The sequence below is a fragment of the Micromys minutus genome (assembly GCF_963924665.1).
Source record: "Micromys minutus genome assembly, chromosome: 24".
In the NCBI taxonomy this organism is placed as follows: Eukaryota; Metazoa; Chordata; class Mammalia; order Rodentia; family Muridae; genus Micromys; species Micromys minutus.
In genome coordinates this window covers 46,685,818-46,709,138 of record NC_137959.1, presented here as the reverse complement: position 1 = coordinate 46,709,138, position 23,321 = coordinate 46,685,818, and the positions used below count along the sequence as shown (strand labels likewise).

The 23,321-nt window shown below is 49.4% G+C and overlaps 1 protein-coding gene across 2 annotated transcripts in view; it reads left to right on the top strand.

Annotated features, from left to right (window-relative positions):
- EGLN1 (egl-9 family hypoxia inducible factor 1) overlaps positions 1-21,384 on the top strand; it is a 37,312-nt gene extending 15,928 nt beyond the window's left edge. Inside the window, exons 2-6 of one of the 2 annotated variants that reach the window (XR_013975531.1) lie at positions 14,334-14,453; positions 15,893-16,029; positions 18,123-18,190; positions 19,229-20,468; positions 20,640-21,384. Coding sequence is in view for 1 of the 2 variants with exons in the window: in XM_080937466.1 (XP_080793592.1) it covers positions 14,334-14,453; positions 15,893-16,029; positions 18,123-18,190; positions 19,229-19,284 (381 nt within the window). In the remaining variant the exon portion in view is untranslated. Of the gene's footprint in view, positions 1-14,333; positions 14,454-15,892; positions 16,030-18,122; positions 18,191-19,228 lie in introns of both variants that reach the window. The other variant, XM_080937466.1, reaches the window with a different exon arrangement.
- Positions 21,385-23,321: the final 1,937 nt, after the last annotated feature.

Genomic DNA, 23,321 nt, shown 5'->3' with positions numbered 1-23,321 from the left:
CTAATAGTCCTCGACACTATACACACCAGCATTTCCTCAGAATGGATCACACACCTCAAGCGAACCTCAAACCCGTGGTACAAGAAGAAGCGTGGGAGCAAATCTTTGTGAACTTGAGATAAAGGTATCTTAGAACACAAGCTCTCCCTCACACACAAAGATGAACTATAGAAAAAAAAATTAAAAAATTAGACTTTGTCAATATTAAAATATTTTTGCTTCCCAAAGGATACCATTGAGGGAGCTGGTGGCTTTCGGGGTTGGGAAAAGCGTCAGTGGAATGGTAGACTTGCACAGACCTGGCAGCCAATCTTTGGATCCCACAAGGAGACAGGAAAGCAGTGTCGCCTGAGAACTGTCTCTGACTTCACACACATCACGGCACCAGTGCACCCAAACCACTCTAAATAATAGAAATGCATATTTTAAAAAGGATACCAGCCTGGTAGGGGGTAGAAGAGATGGCCCTTCACCAACAAGTGGTTGAGAACTCTCGCTGCTCTTTTAGAGTACCTGAGTTTGCTTCCCAGCACCTGCATAGTGGCCTAATACTGTGACTCAGGTGATCTGATGACCTCTTCCGACCCCCTCAGCAGATGCACATATGTACATGAAGCAAACTATCACACGTGTAAAATAGCAGAATTAAGAAGAGGTCATTAAGAACACGGAAAGACAGATTAGGACGAAAATATTTACAAAACGTGAGATATTTGCATTGAGATTTGCATAAAATTTCTTACATCTGAGAAGTTAGATAAATGTTTTGGGGAGATGGTTGATGGGTAAGTGGTCTCCCATGGAAAGTTCAGATGTGGGATCTAATGCCCTCTTCTGGCCTCACTAGGCAACTTCACTCAAGTGCACACAGACACCTTAAATAGACAATAAAACAAACAAAAGATGTCAGAGAAGCAATCCAACAAAGAGATTTGAGAAGCTGTTTCACAGAAGGGGATAAGCAGCCATGGCCGAGGGTGTTAGAAGATCCTCCGAGGGCAGGGGATGTGGCTTGGTCAGCTGTGTACTTGCTCGGGGTGAATGAAACGGAGGTTCAATCCCTAGCACCAGGAATATTGTTACACACCTGAAATTCTGACACACTGGAGCTGGAGGCAGGAGGACCAGGAATTTGGTGCCATGTTGGGCTTCATAAAGTCCTGCCTCTCATCCGACTGATTGTTAGGAAAACAGGAACCACAGTGAGAGGCTAGCACAAATGAAGGTAAGACACACCAGGATGAGGGCTCCGCTTAACTGGAACGTGGAGCTACTGACCCTGTAGTAGGTTGTCACCATGTGTTCATCGCTTAGCAGAATGCAAAATGGTGCCAGCACTTTAGAAAAACAGCCTGGCTGTGTCTCAGAGAGTTCAACATAAACCGATGATGTGACTTGGGAGTTCCATTGGTGAGCGGCTATGAAGAAAAGCGAGAACCTGCCCCTGAGACCATGGGTATGTTTTTTTTTTCACCATAGCCCACATGGCCATGGGTGTTTTATTCACCATTGCCCCAAACAGAAGGCAGCCCAAGCATCTGCTGTCTGCAAGTAGATAAGCTGAGGTAGAGGGATAACATCTCGGTAAAAGGAAGCTTCGTCCTTGTTAGAGCAGTGTGGTACTCATCGCGAGGCTAAGATGCCAGGGCCCTGCTGAGATCTATTGCTGTCAGGGTAGTTCAGCACATGTGCATGCTTGCATGCCCATGCATGTGGACCTCTGGGCTCAGTGTCAGGTGTCCTCGTCACCCCCATCACTTCCTGAGAAGGGGTATCTTATTGGCTTGGAGGTTGCTGATTCTGCTGGAGTAGCTAGTCAGTAGACTTCAGGGTTCCACCTGTCTCTGCCTCTTCAGTGCTGGGGAGCCAAAATCAGATCCAGCGTTTATCCTTGTGCAGTGAGCCCTTTACCAACTGAGCCGACTCCCCAGCCCCTTCCTGAAATCATTTTTAGCAAGCACCCACTGAAATGTTATTTGAGCAGAGACGGGCACATTCTCAAGGAAAACCTGAAGGAGTTCATCCGTGAGTGGATGTGTTTGTTTGAATAGATCACTCCCTCTGTCACGGGCTGCGTCAGGTAGTGTGGGCCACACAGGCAGAGTGGTAACAGCTTCTGAGGCCATGAATGTCGAGACCTCTCCAGTGAGTCCAGGGCTGAGGCAAACAGCCTCCTGATGCTTCACTTGGGTCTGAGACGGCAGAGGCCTCAGGTAAACCTGCTTGTCACTCAAGCCTGACCTGAATTTCATCTCCCGGACTCACGTGAGGTGGAAGGAGAACCAACCCCTGAAAGGTGTTCTTCACCCACACACACCTGCTCACTTATCTCTCCACCTCTCTCCCCTCCATCCTGCTCTCTCTCAGTAAATTAAAACAAAACCCCTGGGGATTATCATGTGCTCAGCCGAATGGAGTCTGTGGTGTTTGGTTTCTGCCTCGGGCACCCAGAATGCTCAGTACCGCAACACCTCTCCTAACCAGTAAGTTCACAAAGAAGAAAGACTTTTTAATCCCACAAACCACCAGCACCACGTTCTTCACCACACTGACCCCATTTTAATACTTTGGCTTTCCCCAGGGTGTCTGCAGTATGAAAACCGTCTGCCTTTATTTACTCTGTTCCTTAACTTCCTGATGCGAGCCTTCAAGTGCTGTTAGACTGGGCTGCCTTCCCCGGTCCTGACCCTCCTCAGCCCCTCAGCAGCTCTTGACCCTGGAGGAAGGTCATTCAGGAGCCTGACAGTGTAGAACGTGACACCAGGCGGCTGGGATTCAGAGCCACGTCCTGCTGATGGTTCATTGCACGATGCCAGTGCACCTGCCTCGGTTTCTCACTAATGCTGTGATCATTCCCATGTTTTGATCATCAGCAGAGTAGATGTGGAAAGCACGCTACCTTCCTTCCCCTCTGCCTTCTCTCCTGTTTGTTCACAGGATTTGGAACAGCCTTGGCTTTCTCTGACCCCCCCCTCTCCTCAGCCGTTCCGAGGACACAGTGGTGCAACACCAGCGTTGCTGTCTTGTGTATCATGTGGTCATGCATCCAGAAGACGGGTGGCTGGAGAGATGGCTCAGGGCTCAAGAGCACTGGCTGCGCTTTCTGAGGACCCAGGCTAGAGTCCCAGCATCCACTTGGTGGCTCACAACTGCCCTAACTCTAGTTCCAGGGGGTCTGGTGCCCTCCTGCCTCCACAGGTACCAGGCACACAGTCAGGCATGCAGGCAAAACACCCAAACACATGGAATAAACAAATGTCTTGTCAAAGATAGAATAAGTCAGCTATAGAAGAACCAGAAGACCTGGGATTCCTTAGGAAGGACTTGGGTCTGAGCTCTAGATAACGCCCTCATTTGCTCTCTAACCTGGACTTGCTCCAGATCCAGTTTCCAGTCTGAGAGGTTTCTTTTATTGTAAGATTATGAAGGAGATCAGAGATGACAGGGTCTGACACCTGATGGCTTCTGGGTAATTGTGACACAAGATACAGTCGGCTCACTAGCCAGCAGTGATCATTAGCATTGATTATTAACTTGACTGGCTCTAGAATCACCTAATGGACCCACCTCTGGACATGTCCACGAGGGAATTTCTAGTTTGGGTTAGTTGAGGCAGGAAGATGAATCCCGGGTGTGGGTGGCACCAGCCCATGGGCTGGGGTCTTGGACTGAGACTATAAAGGAGAAAGTGAGCTAAGTACCAGCAGCCATCCCTCTGCCTCCTCACTGTGGACATAGTATGACCAGCTGCCTCGGTCCCTGTACTGTACATTCAAGCTGCAAGCTAAAACAAGCCTTTCCTTATTTAAGTTGGTTTTCTCAGGCATTATGTTACAGCAACAAGAAAAGTAGGAACCCACCAATCAAATGGGAGTCTAGGGCCAGCGCCACACAGCAAGCCAGCAGCAGCAGGCAGAGTTCGGTTTGAACCAGCGTATGATGTCTCTTCTGGCCATCTTCAGGTCCACTGACCTTTCTTTTCCTCATCCAGTGGCAGGTATTGAACCCAGGACCCTGCATCAGTTTCCAGGAGCCCTGCCACCGAGCCTCATCCCCAGCCCCCACCCCCATTGGTTCTTTTGTTTTCAAAACAGGGTTTCTCTGTGCAGCCCTGGCTGTCCTGGAACTCGGTCTGTTCAGCAGGCTAGCCTTGAACTCAGGGACCCACCTGCCTCTGCCTCCCAAGTGCTGGGCTTAAAGCCTGCGCCACCTCCACTCAGCTCACTGTTGGTTCCCGATTCCACTTGTCTAGTCCTTCCCTTCCTGCTCCACCAGGACAGAGCCAAGCTACCATTGAACATAGTGAATACCTTACAGGCCTCTTAGGTTTCCTCATCATAGCAGAACCTGCTGTCTGTGTTCTGTGTTGTAGCTCGTGGTGGAGAGAGAGGACTCCTCCCAGTCACAGTACCTCAGTCCTGACTCATTTGGGGTCGCTGGTCCTGCTTCCTCTCTGTGTTCCCCGCTACACCGAGCCTCCTACAGCCATCTTTGGACATGTGCACTTCCAGCAGCCTCCTAGGCGTGCATGTGCTCAGGCTTGGGATTCCTTCAACCCACTGTTTCCTAAACACTGCACCCAGACACCCTGAGCTCTGGCAGACTCCTAGGCAAATGTGGGTATGTTTGCATTCCAAGCAGACACCATCATTATGTTGGGCAGGTGGCCACAAACCTCTGGGTCATGCCATGTCTTTGTGAAGCTGGGTTTTCATGGCTTATGCAGATGCATAGCAAGAATGGCCCAAAGGTCCACGTGGGACAGAAAGCCAGGCTGCCAGTGTCTAGTCCGATGCCAAGGTTTGAAGCACCCAATAGGCATATGCTGTTAAAGCTTAAGACTCATTCAGCACTTACTAGAGAAGATCAATGCTGGCTGTTTACTTTGGCCTGGGCGTTCTAGATTTTAGCCAAGTGAGTTTGGGGATGATAGGATGGGCTGGCCCTCACAGCAGCCTGCCGGCGGAGCCCGTGTAGACCTGCAGAGCTTGTGGCTGGAAGGACAGTACGAGATTTATTTTAAAATAGAGAATGCCTGTTGTATATTCAGCAGGAAGGAAGTCACTGATGGAGAGGCAGTTACTGAAGGTCACATAAAGAAGGTCATGGCGGTGGGGGGGGGGACTGCCTCTCAGTGCCGCCCTCATACCAGGGCTCACACCTCAGCTGCCAGGCTTTAATGGAGGAAATACAAAACCACAGGCCACAGTCCTGTCAAACAAGGCTCTCGGGTGATGTGCCTGCAGCTAAAATCTTCGCAGCCCTGGGGGAGGCACAGCCTTCTGTGGAAAGAATAACTTTATGGCCATGTGTCACTCTGCTGTGGGCTGACCGTTCTGAGGAACCCAGAGTGGTCAAGAAGGTCCGAAGGGCCAGGGTCAAGCACGCTGAGGTGTGCCCATGCGAGCACTCCGTAACCCCTGCTGCTGCCAAGCAGCCTGGGGGCAGTTGTTGCAAAGGTAGGTCCTTCCTAAAAGCATTTGCTTGCTGGGTGAGGATGAGGAAGGGCCAGCTAACATGTCTGTCACAGGTGTGGAGAGAAAGGGAAGCACCAGGAGGTGAGATACAGGGAGGGGTAAGGATGGGGTTCCCCTGAAGCTGCACCTGTGGGTGAGGGCAGATGGTGCCTGGTTTCCATCCACGTGAAGGAGGGATCTTTCCTACTAGGGTGCAGCACTCACCAGATGTTGGGGTTGTCAGGTTTTCCAGGGTTCTAGTGTCAAGGGAAGAAGTCTGGCCACATGGCCAGTACTTTCTGGGAGGGAATGGGGATAACCTAGGAGGAGGCCTGGGAGGGGATTGGGAGATGCTGGATTTGAACTTGGAACACAGTCTGTTCCTGGTTTCGGCCTTGACACCACCGGAAGTGAGGATTTGGCACTTCGGAGGCTTGAGAATTGCTAGGGATAGGCAGTACGGCAACCGCTCCTCCATGTGCCGCGGTCAGGCAGAGGCTGAGCAGCCGGCGCACGTTGGCACATCCTCCGGGCTGCCTCTGGGGCCATGTCAAGTCAGGTTACAGATGAGGAAATGCCTCACGAATGCCCACAGTCACGTAGCTGCTAATTGGCAGAACCAGGATTAGGAACAAGAGCCAGGTCCTTTAAGCTGGGCAGCTCTGTTCTGAGTCACCTGTTCCTGGGTGCTGACTGAGACCAGGGTGTGAGGTGTTCTTTAATGGAGGAGGCCAGGGCTTTCAAACAGGCTTCTGCAATCCTGAAGGAAGTTGACCAATAACCTGGCTCTAGCTAGCAATGGGGTTTGAGCAACCAAGAACTTGGCCTCTCTGGTTCTGTTCTGTGACATCAGGGTAGCCTCAATGGTCTTAAGGCTATGGCAGCTATGTAAAGAGGCAAACATGTCTCTTCCAATGACCTTGGCAGAAATCCCCAGTCTGAAGTCAGCAAGATGGCTCAGCATGTGACAGTGCTTGCCGTGTAAGCCCGGTGACCTGTGTTCAATCCAAACACTCCACAGACTTGCCCTCTGACCTGTACTGGCACACAGTGACACACATACATACACACGTAATAACAAATTGAACTTTTAAAAGATCTGTTTAGGTATGTATTTTATGTATGTAGCTTTTGTCTGCATGTATGCATACCAGAAGGCACTGGATCCAGCTGGTTTTGAACCGCAGGCGCTGGGAATCTGGAAGAGCAGCCAGTGCTCTTAATTGCTGAGCCATCTCTCCAGCCCCAACAAATTAAAGTTTTAAAAGTTAAAATCTCAGGGCATGCCTGAGGCTCTTACAGTCTTCAGCTCTGAGCGCCTCTTACCCAGTGATTCTGTAATTTCGCTACTGTTAGGAATCATAATGCAAATATCTGTGTTTTCTGATGGTCTTAGGCAACCCCTTTCAGAGGGTTGGTTGACCCCCAATGTCATGACCCACAGATTGAGGACCACTTGATGAGCCTCCAGCATATGTGTCTGGACAAACGAGGGCAGTATGCTGTCCTGAAGACAGGGAGAGAGAATTTTACCCAAATGGAGCTCTGAGGACTGGGGTCAGGAATCCCCCAGTCACTGAGGCTCACCACAGTGGGTAGGTGCTAGGCAGTGTTCCCTGCTGTCTACAGGCGGCAGGACCTGGACCCTGCAGGGACTGAGATGTGGTGGCAGTGAGACCCACACTGAAGAAGTCACAGGCAGATGCTGATGGGGAGAGGTTCTTGGTTGTGTGTGCTGTTGGTTCCGAGCATAGTGCAATGTGGAGCTGAGGTTTGCCCGGGCCTGACCAGCTTCCCTCTCTACTACCATGACCGTAGGTGGCATTGGCCTATCACAGTACAGGAAGCATAAGGTTGGCAGCCAGGGAAGTAAGAATAGGCCAGTGTTCTATCTTTTAAATTTTTGTTTATGTATATGAAAATTGTTTTTGCTTTTGTTTTTTAATTTATTTATTGAGACAAGATGTCTGTGTGTATCCGTCTGTGCTAGAACACTGTTGACCAGGCCGTCCTTGAACTCACAGAGATTTGCTTGCCTCTGCCTCCCATCCCAGGGGCTGAGATTGAAGGTGTGTGCTGCCATGCATGGCTGAATGCTTTACCTGCTTGTATGTTTGTGCACTGGTACCCATGGGGGCCCAAAGAGGGGCTTCACATCCCCTAGACTGCAGTTACATATGGTTACAAACCACGTGGCTGATGGGAATATAACCTGAATTCTCTGGAATAGCAGCTCTTAACTCCTGGCACCAAGCCAACTCTCCAGCCCAGTGGTTTTTAGCCTGTGTGTTGTGACCCCTGTGGGGTCCCCTGTCAGATACCCCGACTATCACTTATTCACCGTGATTCATGGCGGTAGCAAAATTAGTCATGAAATAGCAATGAAGCAGTGTTATGATTGGAATTTTATGCTTGCTCACCACAGAGTGAGCCACTGTATTACAGGGTCGCAGCATCAGGGAGGCCGAGAGCCACTGTTCCAACACATCTTCCTAGTACTTTAATTCATAATGGAAGGTAGCTTAAATAATATTCTGGATTTTTGAGACAAGGTTTCACTCTGTAGCCCAGGCTGACCTGGAACTTACTGTTATATAGCCCAGGCTAGCCTGGGACTTCTGAGTGCCATATTTATCGGCATGTTAAGTTGCCATACCCAGCTTTTAAAATGTTTCTGCTTTATGTTTTAACCCCATAAACAGCCTTTAACTTTATAAACAGCCTTGCAAGTCTTTATTTCTGACAGTCTTTGGGTCTGTGGAATTCTAGTTGGATTGTTTCATTTTTAGTTTATCTCTAGGGACTGTGAAATGTCTATGATTTTGTTTCACTTTTGTGATAATAATTGCAAAACCATACCCAGGGTTTCCATAATACTTTTGAATTAAAAAAAAAAAAAGCTCAGTTCTATTTCAGGAATTTTCTTATCAGAACGAGCTTTTCTGAGCTGTCCTGTTGTTAGAATTGAGTATTCTCAAAAGAAAGCGATAACACACCGGGCCGTGCTGGGCTGTGCCAAAGCTGGGTGCAGCCAGGCTGGTCAGGCGGGTCCAGGGCCCTCCACGTGGGGCAGACGGAGCAGACACCGAGCATCCTGCCTCTGCCACACTGTACCCTCCTCCTGCACGGCAGTGGTGCTCAGCTAGAGAAAGAAGTGTTTCTATTATGCCAGGCGTGTGCTCAGCCAGTCACTGTGAGGGCTGGACGGGCCTGGTCCTAGCTGGACCCCTTAGAGGCTGCAGTGAAGACGGATGCCTACCTGGTTCCCATGCCCACTCTCCCCGTAGCTGTCAGGTGCAGCTGCTGCTCCCGTTGTCCTTGCACCAGGCAGTGACTGACACAGGAGATGCGCTGGTCTGTTAGCTTGGCGGGCTGTTTGCGCTTAACAGGCAGGGGCAGTTAGGTACAGAGGGGCAAATAACTGATCCAAAATGACCCAGCCAGTGAGGAGTGGCGCAGACATTGCTCAGGTGCAGACTCTGGCAGACCCTCTCTTCCCAATTGTCTTTCACACTCCCTTCTGGAAGGCACACACGCTTTAATTGTACACACTTAACAGTGGTCCTGTGGTCTGTCTGAGCTGCTCTTGGGGCCAGAGAGCACAGTTATCAACTCTTCCCTGCCCTTCCCCGATGTTCTGTACCATGCACGTCCCTCTCCACTTCAAAAACTCTTTAACCTTTCATTTTTATTTTATGCATATGAATGTTTTGCCTGAATGTATGTCCATGCACCACATATGTGCAGTGTCCAAGGAGACCAGAGAGGGTGTTAGGTCCCCCGGAACGGGATTTAAGGATGGCTGTGAGCTGCCGTGTGGGTGTAGAGAACTGAACCCAGGTCCTCTGCAATAGTGACAAGTGCTCTAACCACTGAGCAACCCATCTCGGCCCTCCTTTCTGATTCCTTTATGCCTTAGATACTCAATGCCACTTTATCAGCATCCTCCCAGAGTGGTCCAGTGTGTGCTCCCAGAAACGGCCGGGATGCAGCTGTCAGGCCTGGCCTCCACACAGTTGAGTCTGGACAGCCATCACTACTTCCTGTCGCTTAGTTGAAGCCAGTGGCTGGCCAAAGGCCTAGCTCTTGCTTGCTAGCTTTCATTTTTGCTGTTTGAAGGGTGGAGCTGAGGATGTAGTTGATGGAGCGTTTGCCAAGGATTCAGGGATCTCTGAGTTCAGTCCCCGGCATCACAGGAAACCATGGCGATGCATGGTCACAACCTCAGCCACCGGGAGATGCAGGCAGGAGGAGCAGGCATTCCAGTCGCCTTTGGCTAACCAGTGACTTTGAGACAACTCCGTGGTAACTAAGAACCCTGTGTCAAGAGCAAAGAAAACTCAAAGAGGCGCTTACTCTGCCGGACTGCCCCGCCCCCTTTGACAGCTGACATTTCAAAATGAGAGCAGTTCCCTCTCCAGCCCTAGGATGAAACGAAGAACTCTGCAAAGGCCTCACGGGAGGACAGCTGCAAACTCGAATCCTGATAAATCCTGATTGTTGTCTGTTACCTTTGGGTTTTTTGTTTGTTGTTGTTTGAGGCAGGTTTTCTCAGTGTAGCCTTGACTGTCCTGGAACTCACACTGTAGACCAGGCTGGCCTTATTAGAGAACCATCTGCCTCCCAAGTGCTGGGAGTAAAAGGTGTTTTTGTTTTGCCATTTTCAAAGCAGAATCTAAGGCATGTGAAGTGACTTAATACATCTAATCCCAGCACAATAAAGGCTGAGGCAGGAGGATTGGTAGGAAAGTTACATTGGTGAGTTCCTCTACTGGTGTGACTTACTGAGGGAAGTGTACGATATAGGACACGCTCGCTTCCTCCAGGCAGACAACCCTGGGTGTGGGCGCTGTAAAGAAGAAAGCTTGGGTTTAATTTGTGCAGATTATATTTCACTCTCTAGTAGCCACACGAATGAACAGCTTTTCAGGTTCTCTAGACCGTGTGGTTGGTTCATCCTCTGTTGTTAATTTGTCATTAGTCATTCTCGTCCTTACAGCTTGGGCCCCCAATTCTTACCACACTCCTTCTGTCACCCTAAAGAACTAGAATGAATTTCCTATGCTGACACACATCTGGATATCCAGCTGTGATGCCGATTAGCAGCACATGAAGTGACCAAGGTAGAGGGGGCTCTTGGTCTTAACGGTCTCTAGGCTATGAAGATTAAACTTGGGCTAACAGAAAAGCGTGGCCCCAAACCACAGTGTCTCTGAGGAAAAAGGACCCGGGCCCCAGAGCATTGCTTTGGAGGTAGTGGGAATGAGGAGCCAGGAGACAGGGAAGGCTGTGTGCTGAGTCACCGGTGAGGTGGGGCCGTAGGAAGTGTGATTTACTCCTCCCCGCAGCTGAGGCTGTGTGCAGTCACTCGCAGCGTGTACTTGAACATTCTTAGAAATATGGAGCAGTTAGTGCCAAAGGACACCACAGCATACGGGTGAAACTAGTCTGGAGACCTAGTCAGTATGTGCTCCAGTGTGTGCACGTATGTTTGTATGTGGCCAGGTACATGGCAGTTCGTACCTCGAACCCCAGCACTCAGGTGGGCCACACAGGGACACTATTTCATAAAGAGCAAAAGAAGTTCACTCACAAGCAAGGCAGCACAGCCGCGGGTTTGGCTGTGAGGACCAGATGGGGGTGTTCTTGACCTGGGGGAGTAACAGCCTCCGCTTCTCTTGAGTAGATCTGCCATGTGCTTGAGACAGGCGCTTGGACGGGGCGAACGGTCAGCTGCTGACCTTTTCCTCTCATTCACAGTGAGAATAATTTCACAGCCTGTTGGGTTTTAGTTTTCTTAGCATCAAACAATCTTGTTTTCCAAATAATTTACTCCCGAAATAAGGGGGTGGGAGTGGGCAAAGAAGTGTTAGTTTGTACTGAAGCCGTCCAGGGCCTGAAGTGAACACACATTGGGCTCTTGTGACAGCCGGACAGCCTCTTCCTTGTAGCCTCTGGGTGAGAAGAAACAACTTTATAGTGTTTCCCTTGTGAGAAGGCCCTCCATCTTGTGTGTTTTCCTAGGGAAAGAGGAAAGGTACAGTTCTGTAGCTCTCCTCCTGGTGTTTTCCTCCTGGGGAATAGAAACATCCAGAGTTGCCGTCTGCAGTGTTAGGTCAGGGACGGGACACCGCTGGAATCTCGGGATTCACACTGCTTGCTCTTCTCGCTTTTTTCTGCCAGGTTTAGGACTCTGTAGCTTTCCATTTGTGGCCGTGGCCTGCTGCCTGTCCTGGAGCTGGCACAGGCGAGGTGGCTGAGGGCAGGCTGACCGAGGGCCTGTGGCGATGCGCCTCCGTTCTCAGGGACTGGGAAGCTAATTAGTATAATTAAATGGACTTACTTCATTGAAATGAAATTGAGACTTGGTTTAAAGCTTCATGTTGTCTTGTCCACTCTCTGTCCCCTGTGCGACCCCCCCCCCCTTTGCATCCTTAGCCAGCTTGAGAGGACAGAGAGGCCCTGCCTTGGACGACTCTCCTCTCTCCCTTAGAGACCGCACTGGCCAGTTTGACCTCCAGTGCTGCACTCCAGCCTAGCTTCAGGGGCCAGATTCTCCGCGTCCACCCGCCTGAGTCTCGGAGGACACTAGCCTCTCTGGCCTTGGCTCCCTTGACAGGTGGATGAAGATGAGAAGAGATAAGGGCCCGCACCTGGTGTGTTAGACGCACCTGGTGTGTTAGACGCACCTGCCAGGTGCTGATGTCTCTGCAGTTGGCCGTTGTGTGAGGGTGGATAGTATGGTGAGGTGTGCTCACTGTCAGCTCCTGTCAACTCTGGCCCTTGTTTCTGTTTTGTTTGAGGTAGTGCCTGTCTAACCTAGGCTGGCCTGCAATTATCTGATCCCCCTGCCTCAGCCTCCTGCATGCTGGAATTACAGATGTGCGCCACACACCTGGCTTTCCTTGATGTTCAGAATAGCATCCACAGTCCTGTGTTTCCTGAGTCTCGTCCTGGCTTTTTGGGATCCTCTTGCTCTGACAGTGTCCCAGGCTGCTGTCCTCCTGTGTGATGGTGTGACGCCCAGGCACAGCTGAGCTTCATTGGCTAGCCTTCCCTCCTGCCCCAGGTCACAGGATTTCTCGGTAGACCTTGAACTCAGATCCACCTGAGATCACAGTGGGAGACAGTTGAGGCTTTGTGTCATTCCTCACTGCAGTCTTTGATTCACTATGACTTTCTCAGTTAACCGCAGGTGGCAGGACCTTGCGGTTGGGTTGGCACTCTGACCGTGGTCCCGGCTGCTGCACTGTGCATCTTTGGCAGCTGGCGAGAGAGCCCCTCCCCCCTGGCATTTTGTTGTCTCCAAACACTTAACAGTAAAACACAGGTTTGTGAAGTCCATCCTGAGTCAGGAAAATGGAGGTGTAAGGGAATGTTCACACACAGTCCTTTATGTGCTGGGGACCAGAGGGAGGTGGCGGTGATGTTTCAGGGTTCAGGCTCAAAATGTTTCCCACTCCCTTAGAGATGAACTACTGGCCAGTGACTGAATTTTTAAAAATTAGCCTTTGTCAAATATCTAAATCTCATGGTAGAGAACTTTTGAAAACACTAGGTACCATTCCTGGGGCGTTATCCCAACAAGCTCTCTCTTACCAGTGGGTAAGAGTCTCACCCCCCACCCCCAGATCTGAGCCACTGTCACTCCGACAGTGATTGATACAAGTCACACCACACTTACAGGCCTGCTCACTACGTTCCTTTTGGGGACTTTTTCACTTTTGAGATGGTGGATTGCTGCTCGCCTCTTTTCTGACAGTGGCGTGAATTTCAGTCAAAAAATGGTACCCAAGTGATACACACTTCAAGGTTGCACATTTGTGCCTTTGAAGGCTTGACAAAAGAAGATACTGAGGAGAAAGAAGCTAGCATTTGTCACAGAGCTAAGTCTCTCGGTAGAGGACTTAGTTGATGTCTGTCTGGTGGCTTCCTTCCATCCCTCCACGAGAGCGCAGGAGTAGGGGGAGCCGAGACCGACAACACCCTTTTCCTCCTCACCGCAGAGTTTCTGTTGGATCTCTGTCTAGGGCTTAGTCTCCAGCAAGTCTGAGTTTCTTTTCTTTGTTGGCACGGCATTGGAGGATGTTTGGAGTTGGCCATCTTATTCAACCAGTGCCCTTCAGAGTGGAGCAGCACCAGGTAGTTAATTCCTTGGGTTTGGTTCCAAGGCTAGCTCAGAAGACAACTCCAATCAGGTCAGAAGCCACTCTTCTGGGGCTGGAGAGATGGCTCAGCAGTTAAAAGCACTGACTGCTCTTCCAGAAGTCCTGAGTTCAATTTCCAGCAACCACATGGTAGCTCACAACCATCTGTAATGGGATCTGATGCCCTCTTCTGGTGTGTCTGAAGACAGCTACAGTGTACTCACATAAAATAAATAAGTAAATCTTAAAAAAGAAGAAGAAGAAAGAAAGGGATTGGGGATTTAGCTCAGTGGTAGAACACTTGCAAGCGCAAGGCCCTGGGTTTGGTCCTCAGCGCTGGAAAAAAAAACAAAACAAAACAAAAAAGAAGCCACCCATCTTAGGTTCCAGAGTGTGAGACAGTCAGGACAGTGACGCCCAGAAACCCTCCTGACTTCTGTTATTTAAAGCAAGGGCCATCAGCTTGTGACAACTCAGGATCTCCACCGATCAGACCCTCCCCCCTCTAATGTTGGCTCATTCCGCTGCTGCAAAGCTGCCGCTGAGTTAGGGCCTGCTCACCTGGGGTTGCTCACTGACCTAAGCTGTGTTCTTTATAACAGCATAGGATGGTCTTACTTTTCTTCCCACAGGACGGGGTCTTTCTACAGTCACACTTGGGTGTGACTCAGAGTTCTGTTTTAAAAGCTATGTCCCCCATGCTCACCATCGGGCTGTTATCTTGTTACAGGCCATGGTTGCTTGTTACCCAGGCAATGGAACAGGCTATGTTCGTCACGTGGATAACCCGAACGGAGACGGAAGATGTGTGACATGTATATATTATCTAAATAAAGACTGGGACGCCAAGGTATGTATATATTATCTAAATAAAGACTGGGACGCCAAAGCACGCAGCTGAGTTCAGTGGTGATGGCCTCTCTTCAAGTGTTTTCCCTCGTGGCTGTCTATAGTTCTCTCTCAAGTCCACTTCAGTCTTGATACTCAGAGTGGATCTTTTTGGAAACCACACTAATGTATGAGCACATAGTGGCATGCCTTGTGCAATATGTGCCTGTGGGGGGTGCGGTGGTGTAAGTGGGCCTGGTGAAACACACCAGGAATCCCCATACCTGGAATGTAGAAGCAGGAGATTCAGGAGTTCAAGGCCACCCTGTTCAGGGTTCAGGGCAGGTTCCTAGTGTAAGAGGAGGAGTATCAGCCGGCCAGTTCTCCTTAAGCAGCAGGGCGAGGAGAAAGAGGATGTGTTTGTCATCTGACAAGGCGCCTTGGGATGCAGTGGCACACAGAAGCCAAGAAGCCAGCCATATTCCCTCTGGCTGACATTACAAGGGGACGAGACCAGAGTCCACTGGCTAACTCTTGAGTTCTACGTCAGTCTCAGGGCACGGCACTCAAGAGCCCTTAAACTTGAGTCCACCTGCTCAGGAGCATTAGTTTGTTGGGCTTGCTGGTGCACATCTTTGACCTCGGCATTTGGGAAGGTCAGAGGTTAAGGCTATCCTTGGCTACATGGGAAATCCGAGGCCAGCCTGGGTTATTTGAGATCTTGTCTCAAAAGCCAAGTAACTAAATATCTCCAGATTGGTGATTTTAGTCTAGTATTTTCCTCATGGTCTAAAACACAAGGACCAGGTTTGTATACATGCCCCCCACTCCTCATTTAGGGTCCCTGTGATTTTCAGTGGACTTGATATACTGTCTGTGATGAGTACCCTGTGCCCACAGAGAGCGCTGGTCAGCGCCGGTCGAGGTAGATGAGCTGTATGGGTGGAGTTGAACTGTTAGCAGCTATGATTAGAATTTAGACCCAGGTTGCATGGGTTCAGATGGGGGATGACTCTGCAGGCTAGTGTAAGTGACACCAAGCCTGAGGATCTAAGTTTGATCTGTGGGACCCACCAACTCCCAAAATTCTCCCCCAGCTTCCGCACCTCCATAAATGTAGGTTAAAAGATAGAGACCACCGAGGTTAAGCCACTCGGCAAAGATTGCTCCATGCCATCCTCAGCATGGCTAGAAATACTCACTGCTTTTCAAACATTGCAAATGGGGTTGGAAATTGTGTATATTTGTCTGTGGCAAGTGCTTTTATAGATACGTAAAAGGAATTTTCCCATGCATCCGTCCTGTACGTGAGTCTTAGCTCACCATCACACCTTGCTAGTTAACATAACTGTATTTACAGATAATCCAGCTAAGCATTTGGGCTACTTAACGCTGCCCACTGCAGTTTAACCTGGCACCGCTCTTGGTGGCTCATACTGACATACTCTGCTCTTTTCCCAGGTAAGTGGAGGTATTCTTCGAATTTTTCCAGAAGGCAAAGCCCAGTTTGCTGACATTGAACCCAAATTTGATAGACTGCTGTTTTTCTGGTCTGACCGGCGTAACCCTCACGAAGTACAGCCAGCATATGCCACAAGGTAGTGTTCCGCTCACGGGAACTCGGTTGACAGCATGACAGGGCAGGGTAAGCCGGAGGGTGAGCCCAAAGTTTCTGTGGAGCACCCACCCTCCTGCTGTTCAGGCCCTCCCTCTGGTGTAATGGTCTTAATCTGAATGATCATGAGTCTTCACACATGCTCCTGAGAGTGCCAGTCTGCTCATAGCTGCCCTTTGCCTACGGTTGAATAGGACTGGATCCTAATCCCCTACTCTGCTGCTTCCCCTCCCCCACCCCACGCCATCCATGGCGTGGCGCACCTGCTAACACTGTTCACTCAGGGATTACGTGAGTGTTTTTGGAGCGCTTATAAAACTACCAAAGGAAAAGGGAAACTTTTCAAAACTATTTAAAAGGAATCGAGACAGACGGGGAAGTGGCTGTGTGTAGTGCATGCTGGGAAGACAGGCTGTAATCACCCTCCACATCTGCTGTTGTGTGTGGTGCATGTCTGCCATCCCAGCACAAGAACTGCTGCCAATTCAAGGTCAGCCTAGTGTACCTGTTAAACTCCAGGCCAGGGGCATAGCAACACAGTGGGACCTCTCTCACAAAGTGGAATAAAACACAAAGCAATCCACCTGGTTTCTCCTCATGTCTCTTTCCTCAGACTTTAAGGTTTAGATTCTAAACTGATCATGTTAATTCGTACGTTCTCGTGAATGTGGTTTTTGTTGTTGTTGTTGTTGATGATGATTTTTTCCATGTCGCATAAGTTAATGAAGTTAATTTAGAAGGACTCTGAAAGCACAGGGGTGAAGCACACACTTGCATGGAGTGTGCCTGCTTTCATCAGGGAAAGTCAGGAAAGTCTCCTGCTTCCTCTGGCTTAGAAGCAGTCAGGAGCTGTCTAGATTGAGCCTTACCAGTGTTGAGTGTAGTGGCCAAGGTTGGTGGCCATAGATGAGGCCTCAGAACCTGCCTGGTATCCACCCTCTTCCTGCTTCTGTCCTGTGCTGATTCACATGTGGGTGGCAGTTGCCTGGCAGAGCCTGAAGTCACAGGTACCCTGACAGGAAACCTGGGAACCAGGCACGGCACACACAGTGAGGCCACAGGTGTAGTCAGGAGAGGTGCACTGGGCCTGAGAGCAGAGGCCAGGTGGGTCTGTATAGCCCAGGCAGAGAGCAAGGCTATCAAAGTCTGGGGAAAGTAGCAGTTTTCTTGTGAGGACCCGGTTCTGGGAGGCACTGATCAGATATCAGATTTCTGATTGGCAGTTAACTGACATCCTGGGACACAGGCAAGAGCTGTTCAAAACTACCTTTATATTCCTGTTTCCTGAAAGAAACCATGGTGGGAGCAGGGTGCAGCCTGGGCAGGGCGAGTCAGCTGCTGGCTAGTGGAAAGACACATGGTGCCTGCCACAGGTCTGCCCTGTATTTCAATCTTTCTTCAAGCAAGGTGATGTGATTGCGTAGCTGATTATTTGGACTGTTGCTTTTCCCATGAACTTTGGCCTGGATACGCAGATTCTTACCTAATGATGGCTCTCCTGAGGGACCAGTGGCCTGAGGCACATGTTCATAGCCACAGCGTTTGTTCCTGTGCTCCACTGTTTACAGCGGATGCCAGCCTTGGAGTGCTATTAGCTCTGAAGTCAGATGGGACAAGCTTCTGTTGTGCCACGAAGTCCCCTGCTTTTAGCTCTGAACAGACCGGTCACACCACATTTATTCCTGGGATAAGGTAGTTCAGTTAGATGAGGTCTTTCAGGCAAAGGTTCAGTCAATCCCAGCGTCAGAACACAGTGACTTTTGGGGAAGGAATCCTAGAAGTTTGTGTTTCTTAACTCTTCCTCGGTGACTCAGAGTCAAAGACGTAGGACTACTGGCCTAGGTTTCTTTGTCCCAGTCACTGTCCCTCCTTTCTGGGCACTTGCCTTTTCCTTTACCATGCAGGTTGGATGGGCATGGAGACAGGCTGTGACCTCCCTTGGATGCTGCAGCTAATCCACAGGATGGACAGAGCACACTTGCCTGTTAACACATCCCGGTCTTAGGCTGCTTTGCGCATTACAAGAGTACTTTCTTTCCAGGGACCATTCTGACCATGTCTTACATTTCCTTCTAGGTACGCAATAACTGTTTGGTATTTTGATGCAGATGAGCGAGCAAGAGCTAAAGTAAAATATCTAACAGGTAAACACAGCTGGGTGTGGCTGGAGCCTTCGGGGATGGTGTCTTCCAAAGGCCACAGTCCAGGAATGTTTCTGCCAGACTCCCTAATTCCCCATTTTAAACAGGATTTCTCTAATTAGTCTTCCTTCTTACCTGCTGAAATTGTCTGAAGCTTAGTTAACTCAAGCACAAACTGCTTGCTTTTCTGTGATGGCCCCTGAGCCTGAAGCTCCTTGGCGCTCTTCAGGTTCCCTGGTCCCCTCCCCTTGTCTTTCAGATAAATGCATCTCTTCCTTTCATAACATTCCTTCTAAAGAATGTGTGGCAGCCTGGAGAGATGGCTCAGTGGTTAAGATCACTGACTGCTCTTCCAGAGGTCCTGAGTTCAATTCTCAGCAACCACAGGGTGGCTCACAACCATCTGTAATGGGATCTGATGCAGGCATACATGCAAATCGAGCACTCATACATATAAGTAAAGTTTTAAATCTTTAAAAAGAAAAGAAAGGCTGTATACAGAAGAGGGGAACCAGCTCAGCAGACAGGTGTGCAGATTCCCAGGTGCCAGCTGTGTGTGTAGGTCACAGACTTGCACACCTGTGTGTCCTGGGAGCTGAAGTATATTCAGTAGTCACAGGACACACTCACTGAATTCTAAGGATCCGGACTCAACTTAGCCTTTTGTAAGAATGTTAAAAAGGGGGGTGGGGTGGGGGGATGTTTGTGCACTTTGTGTTTGTTTTTTTGTTTTGTTTTGTTTTTTTTGATCTATGGTTTATGTAGTTTCAGTGGCTCTCCAGTACTCTAGTCAGGTGGCTTTAAATTAAAGGTGGCATTGTTTCTGGTGAGATGTCTCTGCTTGACCTCTAAGATCTGTGCAGAGCAGTGGCTTGTCACAGTAGCAGTGGGAACAGTTGGTGGGATGGACCTGATGGGGTGCTGGAGAAATGACACGTTGCTTCTGGTGTTTGGGGTGCAGTAACAAGCTCTAGCTTCATAAGTGGGGTGCAGTCTCAGAAGCTCGGGTGCTTCATGAGTGAATGCCTCTTTTTCTTGCAGGTGAGAAAGGAGTGAGGGTTGAACTCAAGCCCAATTCAGTCAGCAAAGATGTCTAGCAGGGCCTTGGGTCCAGCATTACCCAAGTCACCCACAGCCTCTCAGTTGCCTTCTGTGGACTCGTGGACACGTGGACAGGATGAACAGAGACACCAGCTGGGAGCCAGGTGACTTCACCAGGTGTCATCCAACAGAGGGCTCCATCTGCAGGGACTGTACTGTAGGGTCAGCTCCAGACCTGTGACTGCTCTTGGCTGCTGACCGAAGAGGAGACGCTGTCGGAGGAGAGTAGCTTTTCCATCTGGACATGAAACAAGGGCCCTTTATAGGATTTTCTTCAGTCTTCTATTTTGCCAGACCTGTCATCTAACTGAGTTCATTTCATCTCTTCTTTTATATCAAGTTTGAATTCGGGAAATTTTTGTATTAGGTACAATTTATCAAAACTGAATTAAGAAAAAAATTTACAGTATTATTCTCAAAATAACATCAATCTATTTTTGTAAACCTCTTCATGCTATTAAATTTTGCCCTAAAGGCCTCCTACGATGGTTGTCGCCAGTGAGTGATGATTCCTTTCTGCCTGAGAGAAGGAAGGGTGCTGAGTCCCAGCCCAAGTGCACAAGGTTTCCCTTGGCCTGTCTCTCAGTGACTCGGACTCGTAAAGGTCGCTGCTCTTGCCCTTCGACCTACCAGTAGATGGTCACCATTGGCACCTCACTAACTCATCCTTACAGGAGGAAACAAGCCACAGGCAAAGGGTCTGTGTCTTCGGTTAAGTTTTTAAAGCTAAGTGACTGGCACTAAAAACTTGAGCTCAGCCTCGGGTCCCCAAGACAAAGGGCTTTCTTTCTTCTGTGTCAGGTCTAGCCTGCCGTGTCCCACTGCCACAGGTTTCCCTGTGGCTTCTCCTTAGTTTGACTGTGCTTCCAGACCCTTCCAGGTCAGGGCCGTGTTTGTGAGGCAGGGCACCTGGTGGCCCCAGGCACATGGATGTGTGGTTGTATCCTCGATCATGGACATCGGCTCCTTGGACAGCCATGAGCCATTTTTATCACCAGTAAGGAAAACCGTGTGCTAGCTCAGAAATCAAAAGATGTGTAAAAGCACACTCTTTGTTTTGGGTTTTTCTCTTTTTAGGGGACGGAGGGACAGCCACACAAAGCTGCCAGACTCCTGTTACCTCTACAGTCCCCTTAGAAAGCCAGAGTTTGCACAGATTGTGGGTGTAACTCCTGTCCCGGTAGGTGTTCTGTCTTCGACCTTGACCTTTGCCAAAATGTGTGTCTACAGAACTATTTCTGTGTATTTCCCTCACACCCGTCTTAGCACTTGTGTAGTTTGTATCCAGTTAGAAACCTGTTCTATGGAAAGCTCAGTAATTCTTACTAAGAGATTACTATTGTTCATGTAGAACATGAAGAAAGCCAAGTGAAGCTGTGTGTGGACGGGGGCTTCCTCAGCACTGTGCTTGCACGAGGCGCTCACGGCAGGAAGTCCATTTCTGACCCATATCTGCTGACCACACCTCTCCAGCAAGTGCCTCTGCTGGGCAGCTCAAGGTTTTGCCACCCGGCTCTGAAGCGCCGTGGTTCAGAGTTAGGAGGGACTGTCTGGCATTGGTGGCAGAAGGTCTCATTGACCGGAGCAACAGCCTTTTACATTCTGGAGACCCTGTAGTCCTTTATGTCTCAGACCTTTACTGATGTACCAGGCCCTAGGTTCTGCTGCAGGGAATGGGGTAGGGTGTGTTGCCAGACAATTTAAATTATATATCTTTTGGAAAGTCTGTACTTTCCTGGAGGTCACTGTGAAAAACAACAAGAAATCAGGATAGTTACCCCTTATAATGCCACTTAAACTCAATTTCATGTTAGTGCCACCAAGCAGGATTCTATTTAAAACCGTTTGTGGCCTGTATGTGTTAATCCTGGTTAAAGAGAGAGCTTCATGGTACTGTTTCTGTTCAACACATTAACCAGTTGTGGAATAGCCCTTTATCCACAACAGGCAGGGCACTTCAGGATTCGCATAGAAACTCGTGTGGTGTGGAGGTGGTGTTTCCTACGAAAGCCTCTCATGTTGCTTGTAAAGCTAATCTAATTAAAAAGATGTATAAACATTCTTGAAAAAAAAAAAAGTAACTGTTGTCACCTCCAGATGTCGTCTGTTTTCCAGCCCATTACCATGAGTTTTCCTCAAGAGCCCATTGGCCAATTACTTACTGCCATCCATTTCGGGTCTAGTCCACAGCATGCTGCAGCTCCCGTCTGTCAACGAGAGCTTGCAGCCCATAGATGCTCCAGGCGCCTGCGGTCTCAGCACTGAGTTCCTTCTTTCTCGGTAAGCTTTAAACCCCATAGCCACTGACTGTGCTGCTGAAGGAGAACGCTCGGTACAGACCTGCAGGGCTCTGGGTATGCAGCTCTGCACACATGACCATTTGATTTGTGGTCATGTACAAAGGCACAGAGACTTCTTTGGGCAGAGTAATAGGACGTACTGCAGCTCTAAGAATCTAGTGTGGTGGGTGTGGTGACACACGCCTTTAATCCTGTCACTTGAGAGGCTGAGGCAGGAAGATTTCTGTGAGGCTGGTAAGACCCTATCTCCAAAAGCCCAAGCAAGCATCTGAGCGTGGTACTCGTTGTATCTTCTCAGGGCATTTGGGAATCGGCACTGAAAGGAGTGGAGTGGGTCAGAGGGTGAGTCTAAGTGTGCGATGTAATAAAACAATTAACGCTCTTCAGTTTGGGTGCAACCTTCTGAGTCCTTCGTGTAGTTCTGGGACAGGTCTTGCTTTTGCCCAGGCTGGGCTCAGACAGCAGTCTTGATCAGCCTCTGTGGTACCCTAATACTTTGTTTTTAATCTTCCGAGTGTCTTGACTTCCTCCTGGATCTTGTGGCTAGACACCTGAGCCTGCCTGGGCTGGTGGCCCTTTCTGCCTACTTGGACCTATCTACTCAGTGTTGGTTTTCCTGTCCCCCACCCCCAACTCCGCCTTTACCACTCGAGTGCCCAAGTTGTGAGGGGAATAGATGTTCTCGAGGCTGGCAACTCTACCCCAAGCAGGGACCCACACTGGAAAACATTGCCTTCGATTGTGAGGTATAGTGCTGGCGTGGCTCTTGGGAAGTCCCAGCACTGGTTCTTTATGCTGCAGAGTCTGTTAGAAACTCTAGAATGTCCTCATCCCTAGGCTCTATAATCTCACAGCTCCCTTGTCTTAGCTTCTCTGCCCTGGTGGCGTTCTCTGATCTCTTTGGATCTTTCCTGTTGCAGTGTGGACAGGGCAGCACATGAGTTTAATCCTGGATGTTTTCTGGGAAAGAACTTCACATATGAAGGCCAGTACTAGAGGGGCCCAATCAACTAGAGGCCCCACTGCGTTTTCAAGGCAAGGAAAATCAAGCCTTTCCAAAGGGAAAAAAGGAAACTTGAGAGTTGGTCCTCACTGTACAGTATGAGAAAATCTAAATGCACTCAAACAAGCATTTCTTGGATAAAACGTAGCACTTTTAAAGATCCATGTCTCACACTGTGGCACATGCCTGTGCTTAGAGCTACAAGGAGGGTTCAAGCCCAACCTGGGAGTTCAAGGCAGCTGGATTAGCATGGGGTAGCCCAATCTCAGAACTAAATGAGCAAACAGGAAAGGGAGGTAGGTGGGAACAGAGTAAGACTGAAGAGTTATCAAGTTAAAGTCAAACACCAAGGGCCACTGAGATGACAGATGAGGCACTTACTGCCAACTCTGAACCCATGTGCTAGGAGAGAACAGTCCTGCAAGTGTCCTCTGCCTAACCATGTGGCAGGAGCAGGTTCCCAACCCTTAGAAACTATTTGAAAAAAGCTACCAGATACAGATGCCCAAGGAAGGATAGAAGGCAGGGAAGTAACGACAGGGAAGTGGAGATGTAGCCCTTAGGATTAACTTGCCCTGAAGGGTTAGGACACAAGTTAGGAAACACACATCTGTGCTCCACTCTTACGTTGTTGTATCCAAGCCGTAGTGATATGGCTTCTCCAGTGTGTGGAGAAACCACCCTCCATCTTCTAGTTCTGGTCCCATTGGGCAGCTATGGAAACACTCAA